Genomic DNA, 22,847 nt, shown 5'->3' with positions numbered 1-22,847 from the left:
CCCTGATTAATTGATTGCCTAAGCTCAATTTCAGAACTCCAAAATGTTATTTAAAATGCCCGACAACTGATCACAATGAAAATGTTTGAAAGAAGATCCCAGACCATTAAAGTTGAAGAACAGACAAAATATGCCTGGCAATCACAGTAAATATTTTTTTGTGGGGGGGATTTTGTAAAATTGTATTTGAACACAGATCAAAATATTAAAATGCACAAATGTGAAATTCTCACATGTACTAGTGGGTGGTTGCACCTTCCCTAGACAAACTCAAGGTCCCTGTGGGGAGAACTCTCCAACCCATTGTAAATCTGAGACTGTGCGGCAGCAAGATGCCAGAAATACCGACAATAGGAACCGAAACAGAAATAGCACTTGTATAAACGCAAGGGGTCTGTAAACACTCTGAGTATATGATTCGGGAATTCAGACAATATGGCTTTTTAGATACTAGAGTTTTAATTATGTACTTGACAGTTTTTAAAATGAGTATATTTTTTGTATTGCAATGGTTTTAATTAACTATGCAAATAAATTAAACTTGAAACTTGAAACCATTGTAAAGCAACTCGCTGGCATTGCATGGATGTTTCTAAACAAGTTATATATTTACCACTCGTAAAGCCGTAAAAAAGTACACCTTCATTAGAAGTTCTATTATGCGCTTGAAGGAAGATGGTCTACCTTCTACAGCAAGCCCATACATGCATGCAAAGTTATACAATGATTGGAATTTTAATCAGTATCAACACTTAAACAATTGTCACCTTTGAAGTAAGTAAAAAAATGACCAAGTATTAATGCCATGGAAGCCGGCTGCCCAGTTCCCATCGTGAGCATCTAAAGGCAACAGATGCCATGCGTTGAAAAAGGAGTTAATCATGGAAGGCCAGCTCAGTAATCTGTTGCTTTGTAACGTAAGTGTACATATTCCATTGATCTGATGTCTTATATCAAGCTGATATTCTGCCATATTAGAGGATGTATCATACCTTATATGATATTGGAGTTTGAGGGAAACGGATCACTTACAAGTAAAATGTTAATGTTTAGTCAACATGTTGTGTTGATGTGATCAAAACTATAAAAACAGCACATGGTTTGTAACATGGTTCATTTCCGTTGAGTAACTTTTTTGAAGACAGCACCCCTAAAGGAATATAAGAAGGCTATTTAACTTACACGTAGAGTAACAATGGTGATCTTTATGTTCACAGACGAAACCGTGACCAAGACGGAAGAGCTTCTTGTGTATGGAATTGAATACAACAACACTCTTCTGGAGTGCATGCCTAGATCCCTGCAAGCCAAGGTTATATGGTTTGTCCAGCGAGCCCATGAAACAAGGAAAGAAGAGGTAATTATGTATCCACATTGGTCACAGCATTTAAAATTGAAAGAGCTGAAATACAAAAAATACAGAGACCTTTAGCTTCACCCAAATGGATAAATATATTGTCCTTAAATGCAAGGTAAAGGTAAATGAAGAGGTATCTCACATATGAAGTAGGGAAAGTTGATGTTTTCATCACCCATCAATCAATCAATCAATCAGGGGATTATAAGCGCACTTCTCACCCGTGAGGGTCTCAAGGCGCTGGGGAAGGGGTCGGGGAGGATGCAGCTCAGGGTTGGCCAAAAAGCCAGGTCTTGAGGGTCTTCCTGAAGGTGTGCAGAGTGGGAGAGGTTCTGATGTTGACAGGGAGTTCATTTCGGGTTTTGGCTGCAACAGTGGGAGAAGGCTCTACCCCCGCCTCTAGTTCTGCAGATGCATGGGGTCATTGCCAAGGCGAGGTTTCTTTTGGGTGCATGGAAGGAGATTCTTTCATTGAGGTATTTGGGTTGGATGTTGCGGGGGGGATTTGTGGGCGTAGGTGAGTAACTTGAAGGTAACTCTTTCTGACGGGGAGCCAGTGGAGATCTTGCAGGTGTTGGTTCATGTGTTCCTGTTGTGGGGTGCCGAGGACGTGTCTGGCAGCAGTGTTTTGGATGATCTGGAGTTTCTATAGCAGGGATTTGTTGATTCTCGGATAGAGGGTGTTTCCGTAGTCCAGTCTGCTCGTGATGAGGGCGTGGTTGGCGGCCTTTCTGGCTTCAGGTTGTATCCACTTGAAGGTCTTGCAAAGGATGCAGAGGGAGTTGAAACAGGTGGACCCATAGGTCTGCTGTCTACAAGAGAATTAAGAAGAAGACACAGATTGGCAGGACACAGGTTACAGGTTACAGTGTTACAGCCAAGGTATGGTGTTTAATTATTACAGCATTATGCATGTGTAGGACACAAAGTAGAACACAGCTACACAGTGGCACCTACTATACATATATAAGTATTTATGTATATATATATATATATATATATATATATATATATATATATATATATATATATATATATATATATATATATATATGCCACGAAAGATTCTTTAGAGTAAAAGAACCGGAGAGACACAGCAGGGGAGTATGGGAAGGGTCTTTATTTTCATGGAGCTGCTAGCATGACGCGTTTCGGTGCAATACCTTCCTCAGATGCCAGCCCCAGCTACAGTTTGAAATCGCCAGAAGAGTCTTTATTTAATGTCCTTCTGTCCCGCCTGGATTGGCTGTTCAGGTGGGCGGGGTTGGATTCACGAACAGCACCGCAGCAGCGTCAGCTGACTACAGGTACCAGCATGCCCTGTCCACGACATGCAGGTAAGTGATTCCACCCAGTCCTTGTGTCCCAAGTAGGGCCCTGAGCGTGTGGGCGAGGAATATTCTTATGGCAAAAGCTGTGCAAGTGAAAGTTTGAACCCTTCCCGGGTCCCCTAGACGCTTCAGCTGCATGTATCCGTTCTCAGCCGGGCCATGGATCCGTCGATGAAGTCATCGCAGCTCCTCCGTGTAGTCACAGTAATAGAAGCACAGAGGCTGAGAGTGGGTGCAGCGGGTCAGTGCGTTCCAATAAATTGGAAGAAAAGAATGCCGAAGCTGTTGTCCTGTTTGCACTTTCCTCTGAATGAAGCGGGTCTCTCACAGCACGCCTCAGGACTGGCGTGCAAAGTAAATGCCACGAAAGATTCTTTAGAGTAAAAGAACCGGAGAGACACAGCAGGGGAGTATGGGAAGGGTCTTTATTTTCATGGAGCTGCTAGCATGACGCGTTTCGGTGCAATACCTTCCTCAGATGCCAGCCCCAGCTACAGTTTGAAATCGCCAGAAGAGTCTTTATTTAATGTCCTTCTGTCCCGCCTGGATTGGCTGTTCAGGTGGGCGGGGTTGGATTCACGAACAGCACCGCAGCAGCGTCAGCTGACTACAGGTACCAGCATGCCCTGTCCACGACATGCAGGTAAGTGATTCCACCCAGTCCTTGTGTCCCAAGTAGGGCCCTGAGCGTGTGGGCGAGGAATATTCTTATGGCAAAAGCTGTGCAAGTGAAAGTTTGAACCCTTCCCGGGTCCCCTAGACGCTTCAGCTGCATGTATCCGTTCTCAGCCGGGCCATGGATCCGTCGATGAAGTCATCGCAGCTCCTCCGTGTAGTCACAGTAATAGAAGCACAGAGGCTGAGAGTGGGTGCAGCGGGTCAGTGCGTTCCAATAACTTGGAAGAAAAGAATGCCGAAGCTGTTGTCCTGTTTGCACTTTCCTCTGAATGAAGCGGGTCTCTCACAGCACGCCTCAGGACTGGCGTGCAAAGTAAATGCCACGAAAGATTCTTTAGAGTAAAAGAACCGGAGAGACACAGCAGGGGAGTATGGGAAGGGTCTTTATTTTCATGGAGCTGCTAGCATGACGCGTTTCGGTGCAATACCTTCCTCAGATGCCAGCCCCAGCTACAGTTTGAAATCGCCAGAAGAGTCTTTATTTAATGTCCTTCTGTCCCGCCTGGATTGGCTGTTCAGGTGGGCGGGGTTGGATTCACGAACAGCACCGCAGCAGCGTCAGCTGACTACAGGTACCAGCATGCCCTGTCCACGACATGCAGGTAAGTGATTCCACCCAGTCCTTGTGTCCCAAGTAGGGCCCTGAGCGTGTGGGCGAGGAATATTCTTATGGCAAAAGCTGTGCAAGTGAAAGTTTGAACCCTTCCCGGGTCCCCTAGACGCTTCAGCTGCATGTATCCGTTCTCAGCCGGGCCATGGATCCGTCGATGAAGTCATCGCAGCTCCTCCGTGTAGTCACAGTAATAGAAGCACAGAGGCTGAGAGTGGGTGCAGCGGGTCAGTGCGTTCCAATAACTTGGAAGAAAAGAATGCCGAAGCTGTTGTCCTGTTTGCACTTTCCTCTGAATGAAGCGGGTCTCTCACAGCACGCCTCAGGACTGGCGTGCAAAGTAAATGCCACGAAAGATTCTTTAGAGTAAAAGAACCGGAGAGACACAGCAGGGGAGTATGGGAAGGGTCTTTATTTTCATGGAGCTGCTTTTATGTATATAAACACTTTCAAATATGAATAAATGATGCTAGAAGGCCAGCGCTACTAAATTAGCTATTGGAGATATGTGGTGTTTTTGAGGCCTGCACAAAGTTTGTTTTTGGGGAATTTCCCTGGATTTCTGGCCCTACTTATGTGCACTCTGTCACTTGCTGCGCGGTGTTATTTTTGGGCGCAATTTAAGTTTTTTGACAAAGGTTATCATCTTTAAATTAGTCATATTAATATTAATTAATCCTTACTTAAAACTCACAATAGTTTACTTCAAAAAATGCATAGATGAAAAGTAAAAGGAGTCTTGCACTTATTCTGGCTCATCGACATCAATCAACTGGAGAGCTCTCACTCCCTGTCAATTAGGTACAGGATGATATCTATTTGTATCCCACTAAATGTGATACATTTACAAGTTAAACAAGCAGCATACAGCTCCATGAGTGAAGCCATCACTTGCTCCTAAACTCAATGAGTTCTCGTAGTGTGCTGTCTCAGGTCAGAGTTATAGAAATGGGTCCACATTGGTGACCGCGATCTATTGGAGACATATGGCTCTGATGGCCATAGTGTTTTGTAAGCGCAGTCACCTAGTCAACGAATTCCAAATGGGACTCAAGCAGGAATCCTGGTTTTGTTCACTTTTCAGATCAAGGGGACTATTACCCCTCCACTATTTAGCTGTTCTTTCTAAGCCTGGCCCCTGCCAACTGCTCACTGTTTAACGTAGCCTGTCAGTTGTCCTTCACCCAAGCCTGAAATTCACTTAAACTCCAGCAGTTTCACATTCAACTACATTTTGGCCCTGATTATGTAGAGGGGCAAATTTGCATCTCTATGCAAAATGTTAGCCAGTCCAATATGCCGGAATTTTCTGGGGAGACACAAAAAATTTGCGGGAAATAGGTGCATTGTCAGTTATTTCACACGTAATTTTCCACTTTCCAAATACCAGCTCAGAATATGAGGTCTTTTTTCCATCCAGTACATACCACACCCAGGATATTACTATATACATTTTCCCAACCAGTAGATACCACACCCGGGATATTCATATATACATTTTCCCAGCCAGTACATCTCACGCCCAGGATATTGGTATGTACCTGTGCCTTTGACACTGCACCCCATTCTGATTCGCTCATATCAGATGTTTGGTTTCGCTACTTGTTCTGAGTGAAGATAGCAGATAACGTCGAGTCATCCAAACATTTCCAGGTGCGGCCTCCCCTGACATAAGCCACCTCAGGAAGCATTATTATAATCAAAAGATGCGTGCAGAAGAAATGCATGAGACAGGACACCAATCCCCGGCTAGCGTTGTTTCTGTTCTCTTTGCTGTGTATGATTTACACAAAAATGTTCGTCAAGGTCAGCATATTTTTTCCCATGCTGTTTTAAACGATGTATTTTATTTCGGTATTTGGCTTGTAGCAAACAAAGTGCTAATAGTCTTTTACGCTCCCTTCTTGTTCTTGTTTTCGTGGGCACTCTTCGCTGCGCTGTTTTTTCCCATTAGCACTTTGTCAACTCTCGCATTGCTTCAGGGAACAATGGCTCTGATGAGTTTTTGCCCATGTTTATATTTCCTTATCCTTCTGCAGTTATCATTCAATTTTCGACTATTGTGCTGAGAGCCTCTGAGCCAATCTTGTGTGTGGAGAAATGCATGTTAAAATTTAGAAATATAGTCAGTGTAATAAATTCCTTTCTTGCTTCTTTGGCAGACATATTGCCTTCCTCGCAACTCTCGAACAGCTGCTGACAAATACCGCCCGTTCCTCATTTTTCTAATTCTGTATCAAATTGAGCAATCTTGTCATAATGTCCTTTTGATTTGGTTTCTTGTTTTGCGATGCATGGGCGAGCTGCTTCCTTCCGTGAGTGCGTCCTATTTATACACTTGCCCCTCAGGGATCCTGAATCCTTGCATTTTCATGGCTCCCACGGATAGTAATTGAAGATGCAACTGTGATTTCTGCAGCAGCTCAGGTAGCTCAAGGGAATTTTGCTTTTTATGAAATGAAGTAATTGGTCACATTTGTCTGCGCCATTGCTCTCCTCTGGCTAAATATGACATGTCTGGATGCAGGTTTGGCATAGAGAAAGAATGTGCAGCGCTGTGCAACCGCAACGTTTTACGAAACCTTATATGCAATTGTGCGGGCCCATTTTTAACATACCCTGAGAATTAATTATTCAACTGGAAAATGTTGCCTAATTCTTTAAAGTGTGTAACTGCCCTATTGAAAGCAATGATGAGTCCCTGACTTTAGTTTAAATACTATAAAAACTGGGAACTAGATTTATCAATATTTGACGCAACGCAGCCTACCAGGACAACTTGCTACGCTGCGACAAATGGAGAGAGCAGTAATGCGCCATCATTAATAACATAAGCCACGTTCCTGCTCTCTCTCCCTCTCTCTCTCTTTCTCTCTCTCTCTCTCTCTCTCTCTCTCTCTCTCCCTCTCTCTCCACTGGTGCAGTTGTGGCTGCCAAGTGCCAACGCATGCAGCCTTGCTCCATGGTGCAAGGTGGCTCTGCTGGCATAGTAAATCTAACTTAAGGGCTTGTGTTGTCTTGCGTCGCCACGCGTTTTGCAACGGAGATGTAGGCCCTTAATAAATCTGGGCCTAGGATGTTACTCACCTGAATGGATCGTTGGTGAGAAGCACACAGCTTGGGTCACAGTTCACTCTAGGTGGTCACTGCCCCTGAGTATTTCAAACAAAGTTTTACATGTTGCTGTTACAAAAGATTCCTGCGATCAGAAAGTAATTACTTGTTGGTAGTCCCAATATATGTAAGGAAAAAAGCAGGGGTAAAGCCCTTTCCAATGATAGTGAATGCCCTTCTGAATAATGGGCAGCACATTCAGGAGCTTCTTCCTTTTATGAAGCCATTAAAATCCACTTTCATATGCAGCTTTTCAAATGCCATGGGTAGGAGCCTGTCACCCTGTTGTGGGGTTCTGGTGCTTTCCAAATCCATTGATTGAACCACAAACCCACAGGAAATAGAATATTGCCGATCCCCACCATAATAAGCGAAGAAAGCATGGATGGTTACTGTTGGACCTGACATCATTGGTGTGGTTTCCCCCCTACCTTTTTGCTTTCTATTCTTATGTTTTTGTTGACTTCGTATTTGCTGACCCTAGGACTACTAATTGCTAACCATTGCTAAATTACTTGTGCTCGCTCCCTAAAATATTGTAACATGGGCTTACACGCAATTGGCAAATTTAATTTATGTGTAAGTTCCTAGTAAAGTGGTATTAAACGACCAGGAGCCTGTAAATGAAGCTATTGGGCCTGCATGACTACCCATTTATGGAGCCTTTTAAACTTGCCTCAGGCCTGCCATTGCGCCTGTGTGCTCAGTTTAAGCTGCCATTTTGACCAGACAAAATAAACCTTTTGCCATGCCCAAACCTTTTTTCAACACATATATATCACCCCTAGGAGAGGCTTTAACCAGTCAATAGAGTTTATTTATTTATAAAGCTGAACATGTGCCATTAACTTTTACATGTCCTGATAGTGAAAACCACTTAAATGTTTCACTACTGCAACGGCGACCACTCCCATAAGATTAAATTAGGTTACTTTATTACATTAAATAAGTGCTAACTTTCAATTGGGAGCAAGTAGGAATATCTAGTTTGGTGTCTGAAGAATTGCAGTTTGAAGCTCTCCTTAACGGTAATGTCCCAATTCTGAAAAAGCCACTCTTCTGAAAGTGGGAATTTTCTTGTCCTAACCGTTTGGTATCTCTATCCTAGGTCAGATGACTAGATGTAGCTGGCAGTTGGTCTTTGTATATTTCTCCCAGACAGTAAGACAAAAGGAGGATTAGCATTGGCAGGATGGGCCATATTTGACATGAAGAGCGGGAGAGCTGTCACCGACCTCACTTTCACATCACAAAGGTTCTGTCTGAGCACAGTCATAAAGGGATTGACACTAGTCTTTTGTGACCCCAGACAAGCTGAGGCCAAGGCAGGGAGGAAGTATATTTCAAGCACCTCTTGGGGCAAAAGCCACTAGAACCTTCTCCTACTTCAAAGTGAGCACCAAGTATAAATAATGGACACTGAGACCCAACTCTTCAATACATCTCTGGACCTCTAGGTACTACAGAAGAAGGACTCCTGTGTTACTCTGCTGTCAGAAGGACTGCCATACTGCTGTTCAACTACTGTGCCACCCTGCATGCTAAGAAAGAAGACTGGACCTGTACCATTCAGCCTAGGCTAAAGTGACTCTAAGGGTCAGCTGACTACCCTCCTATTCTGAGTTAAAGGAACATGAGATTCGGAGGCCTCGCTGCATCTGCCTGGATGACCTGCTACCTGAACCTGCAACTGGACTTGTCTTAGCCCTGTTGGCCTCTGCTGGAGTGAGTTCCTGTTCCCAAAGAGGCCCCTCTTAGGTTCTGGACCCTTGGTGTGGCATCAACTGAACTCCCTCTTCAAAGAAAGGAGAAATCCTGACGTTTTTGGCTCTATGCGACCACAAATAGGCCTGTTCATGCCAAGATCATACCGTCCATGCCGACCACCAACATGAAGCTATAGCAAACCCTAGGCCTTGCGCTACAGTGAGCCCCAATGATGACCAGCAACTCGAGATCTGCAATTCGTACTTCAACAGTGCCAGCCCGCTGTAACCGCCAACATGAATCTTCGGCGATGACCGTTCTTAACACTCCACAGGATCTTCATGCTACAGTGACAACCATCTGCAACGTCCGACGTGCTCCTTGCGCTACAATAACGAGCACCTGCGATGCCCTCCTTGCACCTCACGGCTTCTTCCACAGCGAACTGGACTTTTGGCACTAGACTTTGAAGATAACTCTTTCAGTTGAGCCAACCTTGCCCTTGTATCCAGCCTGTGCTCCATCATGATGGCCAGAACTTGTAACTTTCACTTGGTCTCGCATGACTAGATAGTCGTTTGTGCTTTTAGGCAGTATACTTACCTGAAATATTTAAAATTGCATATCTCTCGTTCTACTGATTGGATGTTTGTCGTTTTAGTCTTAAATACGTTTATTTTATTTTACTCTATTTTTCTAAATTGGTTTTTGATTTTACTTGTGTTGTGTTTTCTCTGTATTACTGTTTGAAGTGCTACATACATATTTTACACATGGCCTCTAAATTAAGCCTGATTACTTTTGTGTCAAGCTACCACAGGGTCGAGCTCAGGTTAATTTGGAGTTTGCTTGTGTTTCAACTTGACAGAGTTTGTGGTTGCTGCTTGAGTAGGGTTTCACCCCGTCAACCAATAACTCAGTTTCCTACAGTAGCAGCCTCTAACAATGTACGCCAGAACTGTCTTGACCAATTAAATCAATCAGTGAAAGATTTTTTTTTTTTACGGTTTTGTCTCCTTTATATTCCACTTATCCAATTCGAGGGTTCATGAAATACATCAATGAATCATATGTCACTATGGCCTCTGCTCTATGAGTAAAGAAGCAATTGAACATGTTCTTTACATTTGCACTAAATTGTTTGGCATTCAGAAAATATTTTTTAAATCACTGTTTAGATTATATGGAATGAAAATACTTAAAGATGCAACCAAATTTTAAGGGGAGTTCGGCGGGAAATAATCGAGTGTGTGATGAAATGTATTGCTATTATGGAAGAGTGTTTTCAAAATGTATTCTGACCTTCTTATCACTGTTTGATAATATCGCACAACTTTCTTTTTGTAATATTAGTGTTGGATTAATTCATGAAACTGACGAGATTCTTGTCGATAAGTAACGGTTTTAATGTTTCTTTCAATAGTCTGGTGTAGTTACACATTCATTCATTTGTTATGTTGTATCTTTTATCTGTGTGTATTATTGTAAATCATTTTAAGAAATCTAAACAATAGTCTATTACCTACCTACAGTCTCTAATTAGTGTAGCATGAAAGACTTTTTGGCAGTGAAAAACAGCCTTTGGTAGTTCTTTAGGTGTACAGACACAACCTGTTAAATATGTTTTTTTTGTTTGTTTTTTAAAGTTGTCATATAACCTCCATGCTATTGTATAAGCATCCTCTCAATGGCAGCAACCCAAATGCTTATAACTTAGCGGGTCTGATCTCAGCTGATGTTCTATGGGGGAAAAGCCACATTGCACATCGTAGGCTGACCGAGAGGTGTAATCATTGGACAGTTCTTTAAACGATTCTGCCCACCCTCCACGTTACTCTTGATCTAATAATCACAAAAAGGCCATGCTCTCTTCTGTTACTAAAACAATTAACCTTTTGATCTAAATCTTTAAAATAGCTAATTGATTCCACCATTCCCTCCAGGAAGGGGATCTGCCTGACACCACTTTTTACAAATTTCTCTGCTCGCCAAGAGAATCAATTAAAACACTAATTTACCGTGTTCAATGGTGATAACGTCCTCCGCCTCTAAAGGCTGTACTATACCAAAAAATATTACAAGGCTTACCTCTATTCTATTTCTTTACCAAGTATTTCAGTCAGGGTCTTACCCACATTCTTCCAATAATCCTCCAACACTGAACAGGTTAAAAACATATGAATGTCGTCCGCCTCTTGGGCATGGCATCTTGTGCAGCTTGATTCTCCTGCTCCTCTCATTTTGGATATCTTGAGCGGAGACCAATATATCCAGTTAATGGTAAAGAGGTGGTTCTTTCTTAGTGCAGCAGATTCAATTAAACAATATAATTTATCCAAAGATACTTGCCATAACGTTTGAAGCTCTTCATCTGGCAAGCACTTATCCCAGACCTTTTTTTGGGGGGGGGTCCAGTTTCCTGTCCGCTGCCTCCAGTAAGTAATTGTACCAAGGAGCGATTTCCCTCTTCCCTGGGTTTGCGTCCTGGAGATCCTCTTCCATTGCACAGTCTCCTGGGAATTGCCAGTGTTGGTGTTCACACCAGGTGGATATTTGATAATATTTAAATCTGGAGAGGCTGTTTTTAGTTAGAAGGCTCCAGGCATCCCACGAGAGACAGCTGTTTCCTTCAACTATATCGCCCCACCTCTTCACCCCTGCCTCTTTCAAAGGTTGGGATAATACATTGTTCAAACATTCCGGAGTGCCTGTGGAGTCCCACACCAGTGCCCACTCACTGTAATAGGGAATGCCTAAAATATTACGACAATCAAACCATAGATTGGCAGCAGCATGTAGAAGCTTTAAGCAAATTAAAAAAAAAAAATTGAGTTGCCAAATTTGTACATGAAACCCTCAGCTGGACTCTCGTGCAACATAGCCTTAAACATGTGGCCCATCAGATGATCATCCAGCCTATTTAGGAGCATTCTGCTGTTTTGCAATTGGTATGCCCAACAGTATATCTGTAGGTCTGGTAGACTCAAACCTCTGTGTGCCAATTTTTTTCTGAGCTTTTTGCAGGAGAGTCTGATCACCTTACCAACCAGCCCAAACAAAGGAAGAGATACTACCCTGGATTTTGTTTAAGAGAATTTTGTCAAAAGTCAAAGGGATATTATTAAAAAGATAAGTGAACTTCGGCAGAACACACATTTTAACCAGATTAACCCTGCCATAGAGTGTCAGCTGTAGATTCTGCCATCTTTTCAGAAGCGTATCGACTTCTTTAGATACTTTGGCTATATTTGTTTTAGGAAGTTCAGACAGCTCTTGTGTAATGGTGATTCCCAGATACCTTCTCTCCTTTGACACCCTGAAACCCTGCACTTCCGAGTTCCATGTCATGATCTCAGTTTTACTATTATTGATCTCATAGCCTGACAGTTTACAAAATACCTGTACTTCCCTTAATAGACTTGGTAGGGCTTGGTTGACATTAGATGTAAAAAGAATTAAATCATCCGCATATAGGGCAAGTTTCCTTGAGAAACTGTTCATTAAAAAGGGCTGTATTTCATTATTTAACCTAAGACTTTGAGCGAACAGCTCCATACATAAATCAAAGAGTGTCGGGGACAGCGGGCAGCCCTGTCTGGTACCTCTCCCTATTGATATTGGAAATGAAAGGATCCCATTTGCTAATATTTGGGCTCGTGGTTTACTATATATTTTCCCTAACAGACCTCTAAGGGTGCGGTCGAACCCAAAAGCCTCTAATACACTAGACAGATAACGCCAATTAACGTGATCAAAAGCTTTTGCAGCGTCCAGTGTTATAATTGTTAATGGAACTCTAGCCGCAGTTGCCAGGTCTATTGCACCAAGTAGGGAGATGACAAGATGCTTCATCTGCCGCCCGGGGAGGAAACCCTTCTGATCATCATGCATTATTGCCCCCGCTATTTTACTTAATCATGCGTTGATGATACTGGTAAAGATTTTATAGTCAGAGTTAAATAAAGATATCAAGTGATATGACTGGCATTGTGTGGGATCTTTACCGGGTTTTAAGATCAGGGATGATTTCATCCATAAATAACAGGTAGATCTCATTTGGAATCAGATCTGGGCCAGCTGCCTTGCCTTTTTTGCTTTTCTTAATTGCTTCCATGATTTCACTCCCTATTATATCTTGATTAAGTAGTGTTAATCCTTCCGGGCTCACTTTGGGGTGCTGTTTCTGAGCCAGCCAAAGATCTAGGGCTGTTTTATCTGGCTCTAGACCTTCCCTATACAGGACTTGAAAATTTTTCAAAATTCCCTCTCAATCTCACTCTTATTATCCGAGAACTGAGCGGAGGATTCATCGCCATTTTCTAGTCTAATCCTGGTAATAAAGTTTTGAGACCTGTCCACTCCACTCTTTATAGCTAGCCGTTTACCACATTCTTCACCCTGGCCAAACTCTCTCATTTTACTTGCTACCCACTTCTGTAGCATAATTCTTTCCAATGTTAACCTATATTCACATTGCAGATCCTCCAGTGTACCCATCAATTTATCTTTTTCTTCCCCCTGAACTTGACTGGACTTTAATCTTGCTTCAGATTTTCTCAACCGCTCCTCCAATGAAGCTGTCTTCTCTTTTTCTGATTTAACCCACCCTGCAGCCGCCCACTTCAGCATTCCTCTCAGCCATGCTTTGAAAGAGCCCCAAACCACATGGATAGATGCAGACTCTAGATTTTGATTAAAAAAGGCTACCGCATCTAATTTAATTTTCTCCATTACATCAGTTCGTAACAGCAGTCTTCTATTTAATGTCCACCTTTTACCTAGTGGAGTAGAGGGGAGCTCCATGCTTAGTTCTATTGCACTATGATCTGATATGTGAGTTGGCAAATATTCCACTTTTTTAACGTTATCTACTTCCAAACAATCCATAAAAATGTAGTCTATCCTGGAGTAGTGACCATTCTTTTTACTGAAAAATGAATAGTCCCTTACATTTCCCTTTTTTTCGCCATACATCACATAAATTTAAGTTTTCTAACTAAGGCTCTGACACGGGGCGCATAAGTTTGAGTGCGAAGGGAAGACCTAACCAACTCATTGTTCAATAGTAGATTGAAATCCCCACCTATTATCAATGGGGCCTCGAAATCTAGCAGGGCGTAACAAAGATTGTCAAAAAAACTAACCTCATCCTCATTTGGCCCATAGTAACTAGCTAAGTATAGGTGTTGCCCCGGATTTTTATCTCTGCAACAACCCAACGTCCTTTAGTGTCTGCCTGTGTTCTACCTAGTTATTTTTAATAACTATTGCCACACCTTTACAACAGCATTGTTGGTCTGTAGCTTTTACCTAATTTACCCATTTCTGCTTATTAAATAGAGCCAAGCCCTCTGACCTCATTAGATGAGTCTCCTGAAGCATTAGAACATTCATAGGGGTGCTTTTCAAACATTCAATGACCAGTCTCTGTCTCCTTTTCACTCTTAAACCATTTATATTCCAACATAATATGCCCAAACGCTCACTTCCTATGATCAGATTTCTATCACCATAATTAGATTCCCTAGTTCTTCTATTTTCAATAGCATTGGCTATGTAATTTGAGGACACTTTTTCCATTAAAAAAAACCCTATGCTCCGCACCGTACACCCCTCCACCATCCCTGTGCCCCCTTCCCATCCACCCTCCTCCCCTGGGAACCCTCGCTGCCTACTTATTGGCTGTCGCCAATTCGAGCTGCAAACCCACACCCGTCTTCCATATAAACATTTAAAGTACTCGCTTCCCCGCCTCCGTTTATCTTACTCTATTACTCTGTAACTCTTTTTTTTTTTTTTGGTTTCTCATGGTTCAACTCAGCTAACCACTTGCCTTACAACCTACCAGGAATTCATATACCTCCTCCGGGGAGTGAAAGTTGTACAATTTATTGGCTCTCATCACTTTAAGGTATGCTGGTAACCTCAGCTGGACTTGAGCTCCTAGTTGCCTAAGGGGGTCCATCCTTTTACCTAGCTTCCATCATCTGTGCTCCGTAATTCTTCAGGTGCCAGATCTAATTTTAAATGAACAGTCCTGGACCTGAGTAGCTGGTAATTTTAAGCTGCCCCTAGAATTTTTTCTTTGAGGGAATACGACAATATATTTACCAGGATTTTCCTAGGCTTTTTACGACCGCAATTAAGCCTGAAAGGATCTCGATGGACTCGATGAATTTCTGCATCCCAGACAGAAGCAGAAGCAATTTCAGGAAAGGATTTAGACAAGACATCTATCACAAAGGCTTTTACGTCCTCTCCTTCTGCACCCTCCTTAATATCAAGAATCCGAATATTGTTCCTCCTCGAGTTGTTTTCCATCCTCTCTAATCTGTCTGCTATATTCTTTTCCTTTGTTTTAAGCCTATCCAATTCTTGGCTATGACCTTGCACGTCTTTCCCGAGCTCTAGCATTTTATCTTCTAAGTCCTCTGTGTGTTTTGTTAATACTGCTAAATTCTCCTCCAAGCTCCTGCACGTTTCTTGAATTTTTTTCTGGTTACTCTCTAAAGTGGCAAAACACTCTTTAATCTCCGCAGAAAGCTGGCTCAGTAAGTATTTTACAGTATTTAGACCTGTCATATCCATATCTTTAGCTCCCTCTTTACATTGTATACCCCCGGCGTGATCAATCTCCTTTGATTATAGTGTAGTCTCAAGTACCTCTTTACTAGCAGTGTTGGTGTCACTCAGGAGTGAGTACCTATTTGAAAATGAGATGGCATATGCAGGTGTCAGTGAGGGTAGGGTGAAAGTTTCAATGCTCTGTGAAGCGGATTCCGTCTGTACCTCCGTCTCCACCTCTTTAAGGGTAGGTGGGTCCATGCTACTCTGTGGGTTAATGAGTGGGTGTAACTTTAAATAGGACCTTAGTGAGGGACTCTGGGCGCTCCCTCCCTGCTTTGATAGCAGAGTTTTTACTTCTGATTTTGCCTTGCTTGGGGGGGGAAGGGCATGGTCTGCTTGTAGCTCCCCCTTGGGAACCTCAACCTTGCCCAGAAAGTAGTTTGATCTCAATTTATACCTCCTTCCCCTAGTCACTTCTTCGCCTGTATTTCCCTCTTTTTACTCCATAAAGCCTTTTTACATAAGGATATGTCTATGCACACACTAGAAAGCAAGAGATCACTGAATGCGCCTGTCATGTGATGATGACATCTACTTGTAATGCTGCTACCTGTGAAACCACATTAGAATGCTCGAATTTAGGCATCATAAGTTGGAGCAGATGAATTGAAAGAAATGACACAGTGGTCTGTGTGAGAAGCAAGGTTTATTGGGTAGTTCATTAGTAGTGCAGTTAGAGCAGATATAGTCAAACGTGTTCAGGATAAACATACTACACCATTAGGTGACATGAAGAATCCACAAGATACATACTATAATGTTTGCTAACCCAGTCAAGTCTCCTGCATCAAAACATGAGGGTCAGGGAAGGTATATTTTAGTCATCTACAGGGTGGATTTAATGCATTGATACAAATGTGTTCTGTGGTTATTGGAATATGGTGCAGATCATTCCATAAAGGAAATATTGGTTAACACAGTTCTAAGCCTATGTAGTTTTTTTTATGTCACTGCGGCATTGTGGAATTAAGTGGTTATAGGTACAGTTTTATTAAAGAACTTGGCTAAAAATCAGTGAGGGCAGAAAATATTAATTGTAAAACGACAGGATGTCATCATTTTTTCAAACGTTTTCTGTTAAAATTCCTATTGTATTCAACATTGTGATGATTTGGAGCCAGACGTCTGCTACATAAGTAAGATACATAAACAGTGCTTAATTCGAGGCAATGCTTTCCGGTGCTCAGCAAGGGCAATTAATTGTCAACACCGGCACTTATTCAATATACACTTAAAATGACGAATACCTGCCGCCCAAACCATTCTTATAGCTTTAGGGGCCTGGAATATTGTGAATTATCACACTAGCAGGAGTGTGATGGTTAATAGTTGTGTTGTTATAGTCATTAGCAGTGCTGCTAGGGGAAATCTGTGGTGAAGGCTGCAGTGCCCTCCTGACCAGAACCTAGGACTTATTTTTATTACAAATTAATCACTGATGATACACAATGAGTTTCCAAATATTTAGAAAGCAGAATGGTTGTTCAAAATCTACAATGAGTTCCAGGCAAGCCTTATTTACAGTGATTCACAAACCAATTGACGACCCGAATGTGTTTTATCTTGCAATTCATTTGTGAGTCTTTTTCAGAGAGAGTGAAAGTAAACACATACGAAGAAAGAGAATTCAGTTGTATTTTATTAATTTATTCATAGTGTTTTATAAAGCATGTGCATGACCATCACGGTTTTCAGAGTGCTGTACACAGAGAGCTGATGTGGGTTACAGTACAGTAAAGACATTTGTCACTTAAGATACGCAGAACGTAGAGTTTAAGGAGCAAGGTATAAAACAATCATAGACAGTATTGAATAAGGTGAATGACAGTTGTAGAAGCATTCGCCTGTATATAGTTCGAAGAGCAAGGCATAAAGAAATAGTATACAATATCGAGTAGGTTGGATGACAGTTGCCAAACAGTTCTATTATGACACATGTTTTTCTAGTAGTAAGGCTTTGGCTTCCTTCTTGAACAGCCTGAATGAAGTAATTGCTCTCGTTGGAGCAAGAAGGAGTTTTTATATTTTTGGAGCAGATCCAGCGAAGGTGCGACCTTGAGTTTTTCTTGTTTTGAATCTCGCTGATTCAAATATAAGGGATTTAGTTTACTGGACAGCCGCGGTCTGTGCAGGTAACAGTGGTGGGGCGGTGGGGCTGAGTGGGGGGGGAGATATCAAGGGACGATGCAGAGGGAAAATTAAACAAATAATAAATTTTCCCTCTGCGTCGTCCCGTGAAATCCCCCCCACGCGGCTCCACCACCCCACTGCTGTTACCTGCATGGACCGTGGCTGCTACTGGAATCCTGATAGCTCTATCCTGTTCACCATATAATTTGGGTCTGCATTGTGTAGGGCTTTGTGTTTTATGCCTGCAATTTTCAATTTAATCCTAGCTTCAACTGGGAGCCATTTGAGGGCTTTGAATGATGGAGAGATGCCATTGTAACAACAAGTGCATGTTCAAAGTCTTGCTGCTGCATTTATTGTTGATTTCATTTAGGCTAGCATGGCTTTCGGTTAGACCTATGAGCGTAGCATTCCCATAGTCCATTCTTGAGAGCACTAGAGATTGAACCGCCTCTTTGAGGTCTCCCAGCATTATGAAGGGTTTCAGTTTTCTTAGAATGTGCAGATTTAGGTTTGTGCTTCTGGATGTAGCTTGTATGTGAGCTTGCATGTTTAGATTTGAGTCTAAAGTGATGCCTAGTGATTTTTTGTGATATTTTGGAGTCGCAGAAGGTTGGGGTGCAGTTTAGCTAGTTGAGGTTTTGAGACCATAATTGAGGTTGTTGGGGACTGAGGTGTGAGGGAAAAAGAATGATTTTTTTTTTTTTTTGCGGATTTAATTTTAGATGGTTGCAGGCCAGCTAGTCTTGAGTTTTCTTCAAGGTATCTTATAGTCTCTGGATATCCTCTTGATAGGATAGTTTAATGTATGGTTGAGTATCATCCGCATACATGTGGTACAAGATTTCTGATTGTATTAGGATTTTCAGTGAGTGGTTCAATGTAAAGTTTAAAGAGCATTGGTGAAATTGAAGATCTTTGCAGAACAACCCTATCAATGTCTGCTACATCGAGTAGGGTGTTGCATATTTTGGCTCTTTGTTGTCGTTTTTGCAAGAAGGAGGTGAACCAGTTCAGGATAGCACCTGCTAGACCCATTCCGAGTTCAAGAATTTCTCTGAGGCATTCGTGGCTGACCATGTTGAATGCCTCAGATAAAATCATTAGTATTAGGAGACAGGATATGTTTTGGTCTACTGATGGTTGTATATCATCTAAGATGTTAAGTACAGCTACCTCAGTGTTGTGTCCTGGTCTGAACCCCGACTGGTGTTTGTCTAATAGATCAGAATTCTTTGTATGTTCACAGCTGATCGTGGGCACATTTTTATATCAATTTAGCCAGGAAAGGCACACTAGATACAGGTCGGAAGTTCTTCAAGTCACTCGGGCCAGTACTCAGCTTTTTTAGTTGGTGGGATACTTTGACCGTCTTCAGGCATTCAGGGAGGGATCCTGGTTGGAGAGACGCATTCACTATTTTCGTCAAAAGGGGGCAATTGGTGGGGATGTATGACAATACAACGCATACTTTTACCACGCATGCCTTTACAACGCGGTATTTACAACGCATGCCTTTACAACGCATAGCGCTTTGGGGTGCTGGATAGTGAATAGTTTAATTTACTATTCCAACTCCAGTCCCCCTGGATAGTAGGGAAAGTGTTGGATAGTAAATTAAATCTATTCCCTATCCTAGAGCGCCCCCCAGCGCAATGCGTTGTAATGGTTTGCGTTGTACAAGTTGCGTCGTAAAGGCACTGCGTGGTAAAAGTTGCGTTGTAAAGGATGTTTCCCAATTGGTGGATCTCTTTTAGTAGGTGGAAGGTAATGTGGTTGTTAAAAGGTCAGATGTGCTATCCCATAAACAAATAAATAGTATGTAACAAAAACAGAGCAAAAGCATTTGATAATATGAATAGAGTTCAGTGACACGCAACGGAGCACGATCGAGACCTCAATTGAACACTGAGCAGACACAACACAACTTATGGCATCTTGCAATATTGCACTCACTGAGAAACGCTCAAAAGAAATCTTTCTTAATTTATAAACTTGCCTGAATGGTGTTACAATTACATTTGTAATACATTTAATTTGTTTTTATGTAACGTGGGCTATGAAATCCATTCTTGAATATGAGCTTGAAAGGGATGGTTATGATATTTCTTACCATGGTCCAATATTGCCATAGCTGATAATGACAATATCTTTGAAGATAGGAAAGGTAGATAGTATCTTGCGAAAGAAAGAAGTGGATCGCCATTAATGGTCACAATATTGTGTACAGTATGTGCCCCAGCAGTCTTCATATAGAGGGGTGCTATAGAATATACAGGAATAAAATATATATATATATGTACCTGGGAAAATACAAGTCACTATACTTAAATAAAGGTAGTAAATTCATCTGAAACAGTCTAGCTTGAGCTTTTCTTGTTGAGATAATTCCATGTGAGTATATGGATTGTGTTGCTGCTGCCTATGGCAACAATAAGGGAGGTCGACATAAATAATGCCCTCCATGACTTGCAATGAAATTCATCTAAAATAGTTTAGCTGTACCTTCCACACTCTATGAGACTTGAAAAATATTGCAAACTGATTGAACAATTTAAGAGCAGGGACCTCTTGCTTAGACCTCCTAAACTGTATCATGAACAATAACCGTACTATTCCTGCTGCAAGCAGAAGCTTAATTAGCGCTGTTATTGAGACTACCACCAATGTTTATCAATTATCTTGACAGTAATAAGCACATAAATTAGCCCGTGGCCTACAATAATATTGTCAAGATTCCACTTAGAGTATTTCATAAATGCAATTTTGTATTTTTTAGGTGAAAACAGATGACAGACTGGTAAAAACAGACTTTGGCCTGCTTTTTCTAAAGCTCCACCGAATGGATGCGGGAATCTACTTCTGTCAAGCTGTTGAACATGACTTTGTTCACACCATCAGGAAGATCACACTTGAGGTTCTTGTGGAAGAACGTTTGGAGGAAATGTTTCACAAAGAGGAGGATGAGGAGTTATCTCATCGACAGCCCTGCACAGTTCAGAGCAGCATCTCACAGGCCTCCAAGCCTTGGTACAAGGATTTCCTACAGCTCATCGGATACAATAATTTTCAGAGAGTTGAGGAATATTGTGAAAAGGTGTGGTGCACAGACAAGAAAAGGAGGAAGCTGAAAATGTTGCCTTCAAAATGGAAGTATGCTAATCCGCAAGAGAAGAAAGCACGGACCAGGTCGGAGCATTACCGCCTACCAAGACATACATTGTCCTTGTAAGGAAACTCTCTGTCTCTGCTCTTCGGAATATGTACTATTCGGACCAGTGTAATCAACAAACTGATGAGTGCCAGCATTCTCTGGTAGCAAGAGCAGAAACTCAAATGTACATTCTCGCATCCTTTTTAATTATTCTCTTGAGTTATGTCATATCTAACCAAATAGCTGCTAAATGCCTATCCTTTTTTGAACACTGCCTGTAGTTACTCCCTAAGTTAACCCACAGCAGGCCTTTAGAAGACTAATAACAAATTGTTCCCCAAAAGTGAACATGTATATAAAATATTATTTTTGTTATTAAAAGTTCTACATTATGATGGATACATTCTTTTGGAAAAGCTTAAACAATTCCTAGACATATGCAAAAGAACGTTTTCTTCGTCGGAACCTTTTCTGTTTCATATCTTAATATGCAAAATGTTTAGCAAATTGTATTTATTTTAAACGTTGTTCACGATTACCATTTATATTCAACTTTAAAGAGCTCACACGTTGTAGGGAACTTACTTAATAATTTTTGTGTGTTTGTGTGTTAAAGCTGATTATATACGAAATAATGTTCTGTACAAAAACACATCTCTCCCTGAATATGTCAGAAATTTGTGAACCCGGGCACTACAAATATTTTCCTTTTATTATTTTTTAATAAGCATATCATTTAATGAACAGAGCAAATAATGAAGCATGTCTGCTTTTCCAGGTCACTAATTCACAGCTTACTAAACATTTGGTCTATAGAGATATACATAGAAGTCATTCCATACACGTCAGGCCCAAGTGAAACAGGGATGTCTAGAAAATCCTAAATGCGTACACCTGATGCTGCCATCTTCGTATTGGACACAGTGGAGGCTTCCAGATACGAGCCCGTAGTGCAACACGTTTTCTGTCAAAATGCATCTCATTAAATATTCCTCTGTAAACATTTTGTGCGAGGTTCACTAATTCTTTTCCCATATACTTTGACTGAGATAAAATCTGCAATTTGCTTGTACAGTGTCTGAACACACACATATTTTATAATGAATACCAAAACAACTTTAGCAGACTTGACATTGAAATATTAATTTGCTCTAATGAGATGCAAGTCAAAAAGAAGTCCGGATATGAACAATCTTTGAAAACGCAGAGGGGCACGTGGAATATGTAAAAGAGATCGCTAATTCTGCTCGATATTTGGCCGGCAACAAAAACGCCTTCCAAATTATTGAACTGCATCTGGTCCAAAGGGACTTGGAACTCAGCAAACATAAAAGGAAACGTGAGGTCGCTTCTGATAAATGGCAACATTATACAAAATGATTGCAGCTAATTATGCTGCACCATTGTATGTGAGTAAAGCGTTGATAACAAAAGAACAAGTTGTAGTGTATTCTGGTGTACTTTGAAACAATTTGCATGGCGAATTTGCAGGCATCATCCTAACACAATGCACTTAAAGAAATGGTTGTAAAATCTAACATGAACGTCTGAGTTTATAGATGGAAGAGATATATTCATTTTAAATATGCAACTGGAGCCACATAGTAAAAACTTTGCAGTGGTGCTAAAAGTAGAGTAAAACACTGGTGCACTATTTTGTTGTGTGTGCTATACGTAATGACACAACAATATTTGCCTACCCCCTTTGTTTTCTTGATAAATGTATTTGGGAAAAAAAACAAGATTCAAGGGATTCGTTTGTGCAGTTGAGTCAAATTGAGAAGGCCTTCACAATATTAATACATTTGTTTCCATGTATGAAGTCATGGTACCATCAAATATGTTATCAACTCCTTGTTCACTTGAAATATGTGATGCACAGATATCTACAGGGGAGCTTACTCCATACGAGCATAGGTTCGTTGACCTGCTACTTGCCAGCCATTGCCCACAAGTACCTCAATTTTCTGTCTTCTAGCAGGCGACCAACTGGACGTGTGCATTTGAACTGCGCATGTCAGTTTGGCTGGTATTTTGCTATCAGCCAGCCTGACATGTATAGTTTAGGCTTCCCCAATCATTGCTTTAAGGTGGGCTTGGAAGCAGAGACACAGTCCCATTGGTCTCCGATGGAGCACT

The 22,847-nt window shown here is 41.5% G+C and overlaps 1 protein-coding gene across 3 annotated transcripts in view; it reads left to right on the top strand.

The window, feature by feature from the left end:
• SEMA3E (semaphorin 3E) overlaps window positions 1-21,714 on the top strand; it is an 885,350-nt gene extending 863,636 nt beyond the window's left edge. For all 3 annotated transcript variants that reach the window (XM_078674182.1, XM_078674183.1, XM_078674181.1), the window contains 2 exons: window positions 1,218-1,357; window positions 20,334-21,714. In XM_078674182.1, the coding sequence (XP_078530308.1) occupies window positions 1,218-1,357; window positions 20,334-20,786 (593 nt within the window). In that variant the 3' untranslated portion in view covers window positions 20,787-21,714. The remainder of the gene's footprint in view (window positions 1-1,217; window positions 1,358-20,333) is intronic.
• The last annotated feature ends 1,133 nt before the right edge of the window (window positions 21,715-22,847 follow it).

Source organism: Lissotriton helveticus, chromosome 1_1, assembly GCF_964261635.1.
Source record: "Lissotriton helveticus chromosome 1_1, aLisHel1.1, whole genome shotgun sequence".
Lineage (NCBI taxonomy): Eukaryota > Metazoa > Chordata > Amphibia > Caudata > Salamandridae > Lissotriton > Lissotriton helveticus.
Note: the sequence above shows the minus strand (reverse complement) of the source record. Positions and strands in the feature narration are given on the sequence as shown.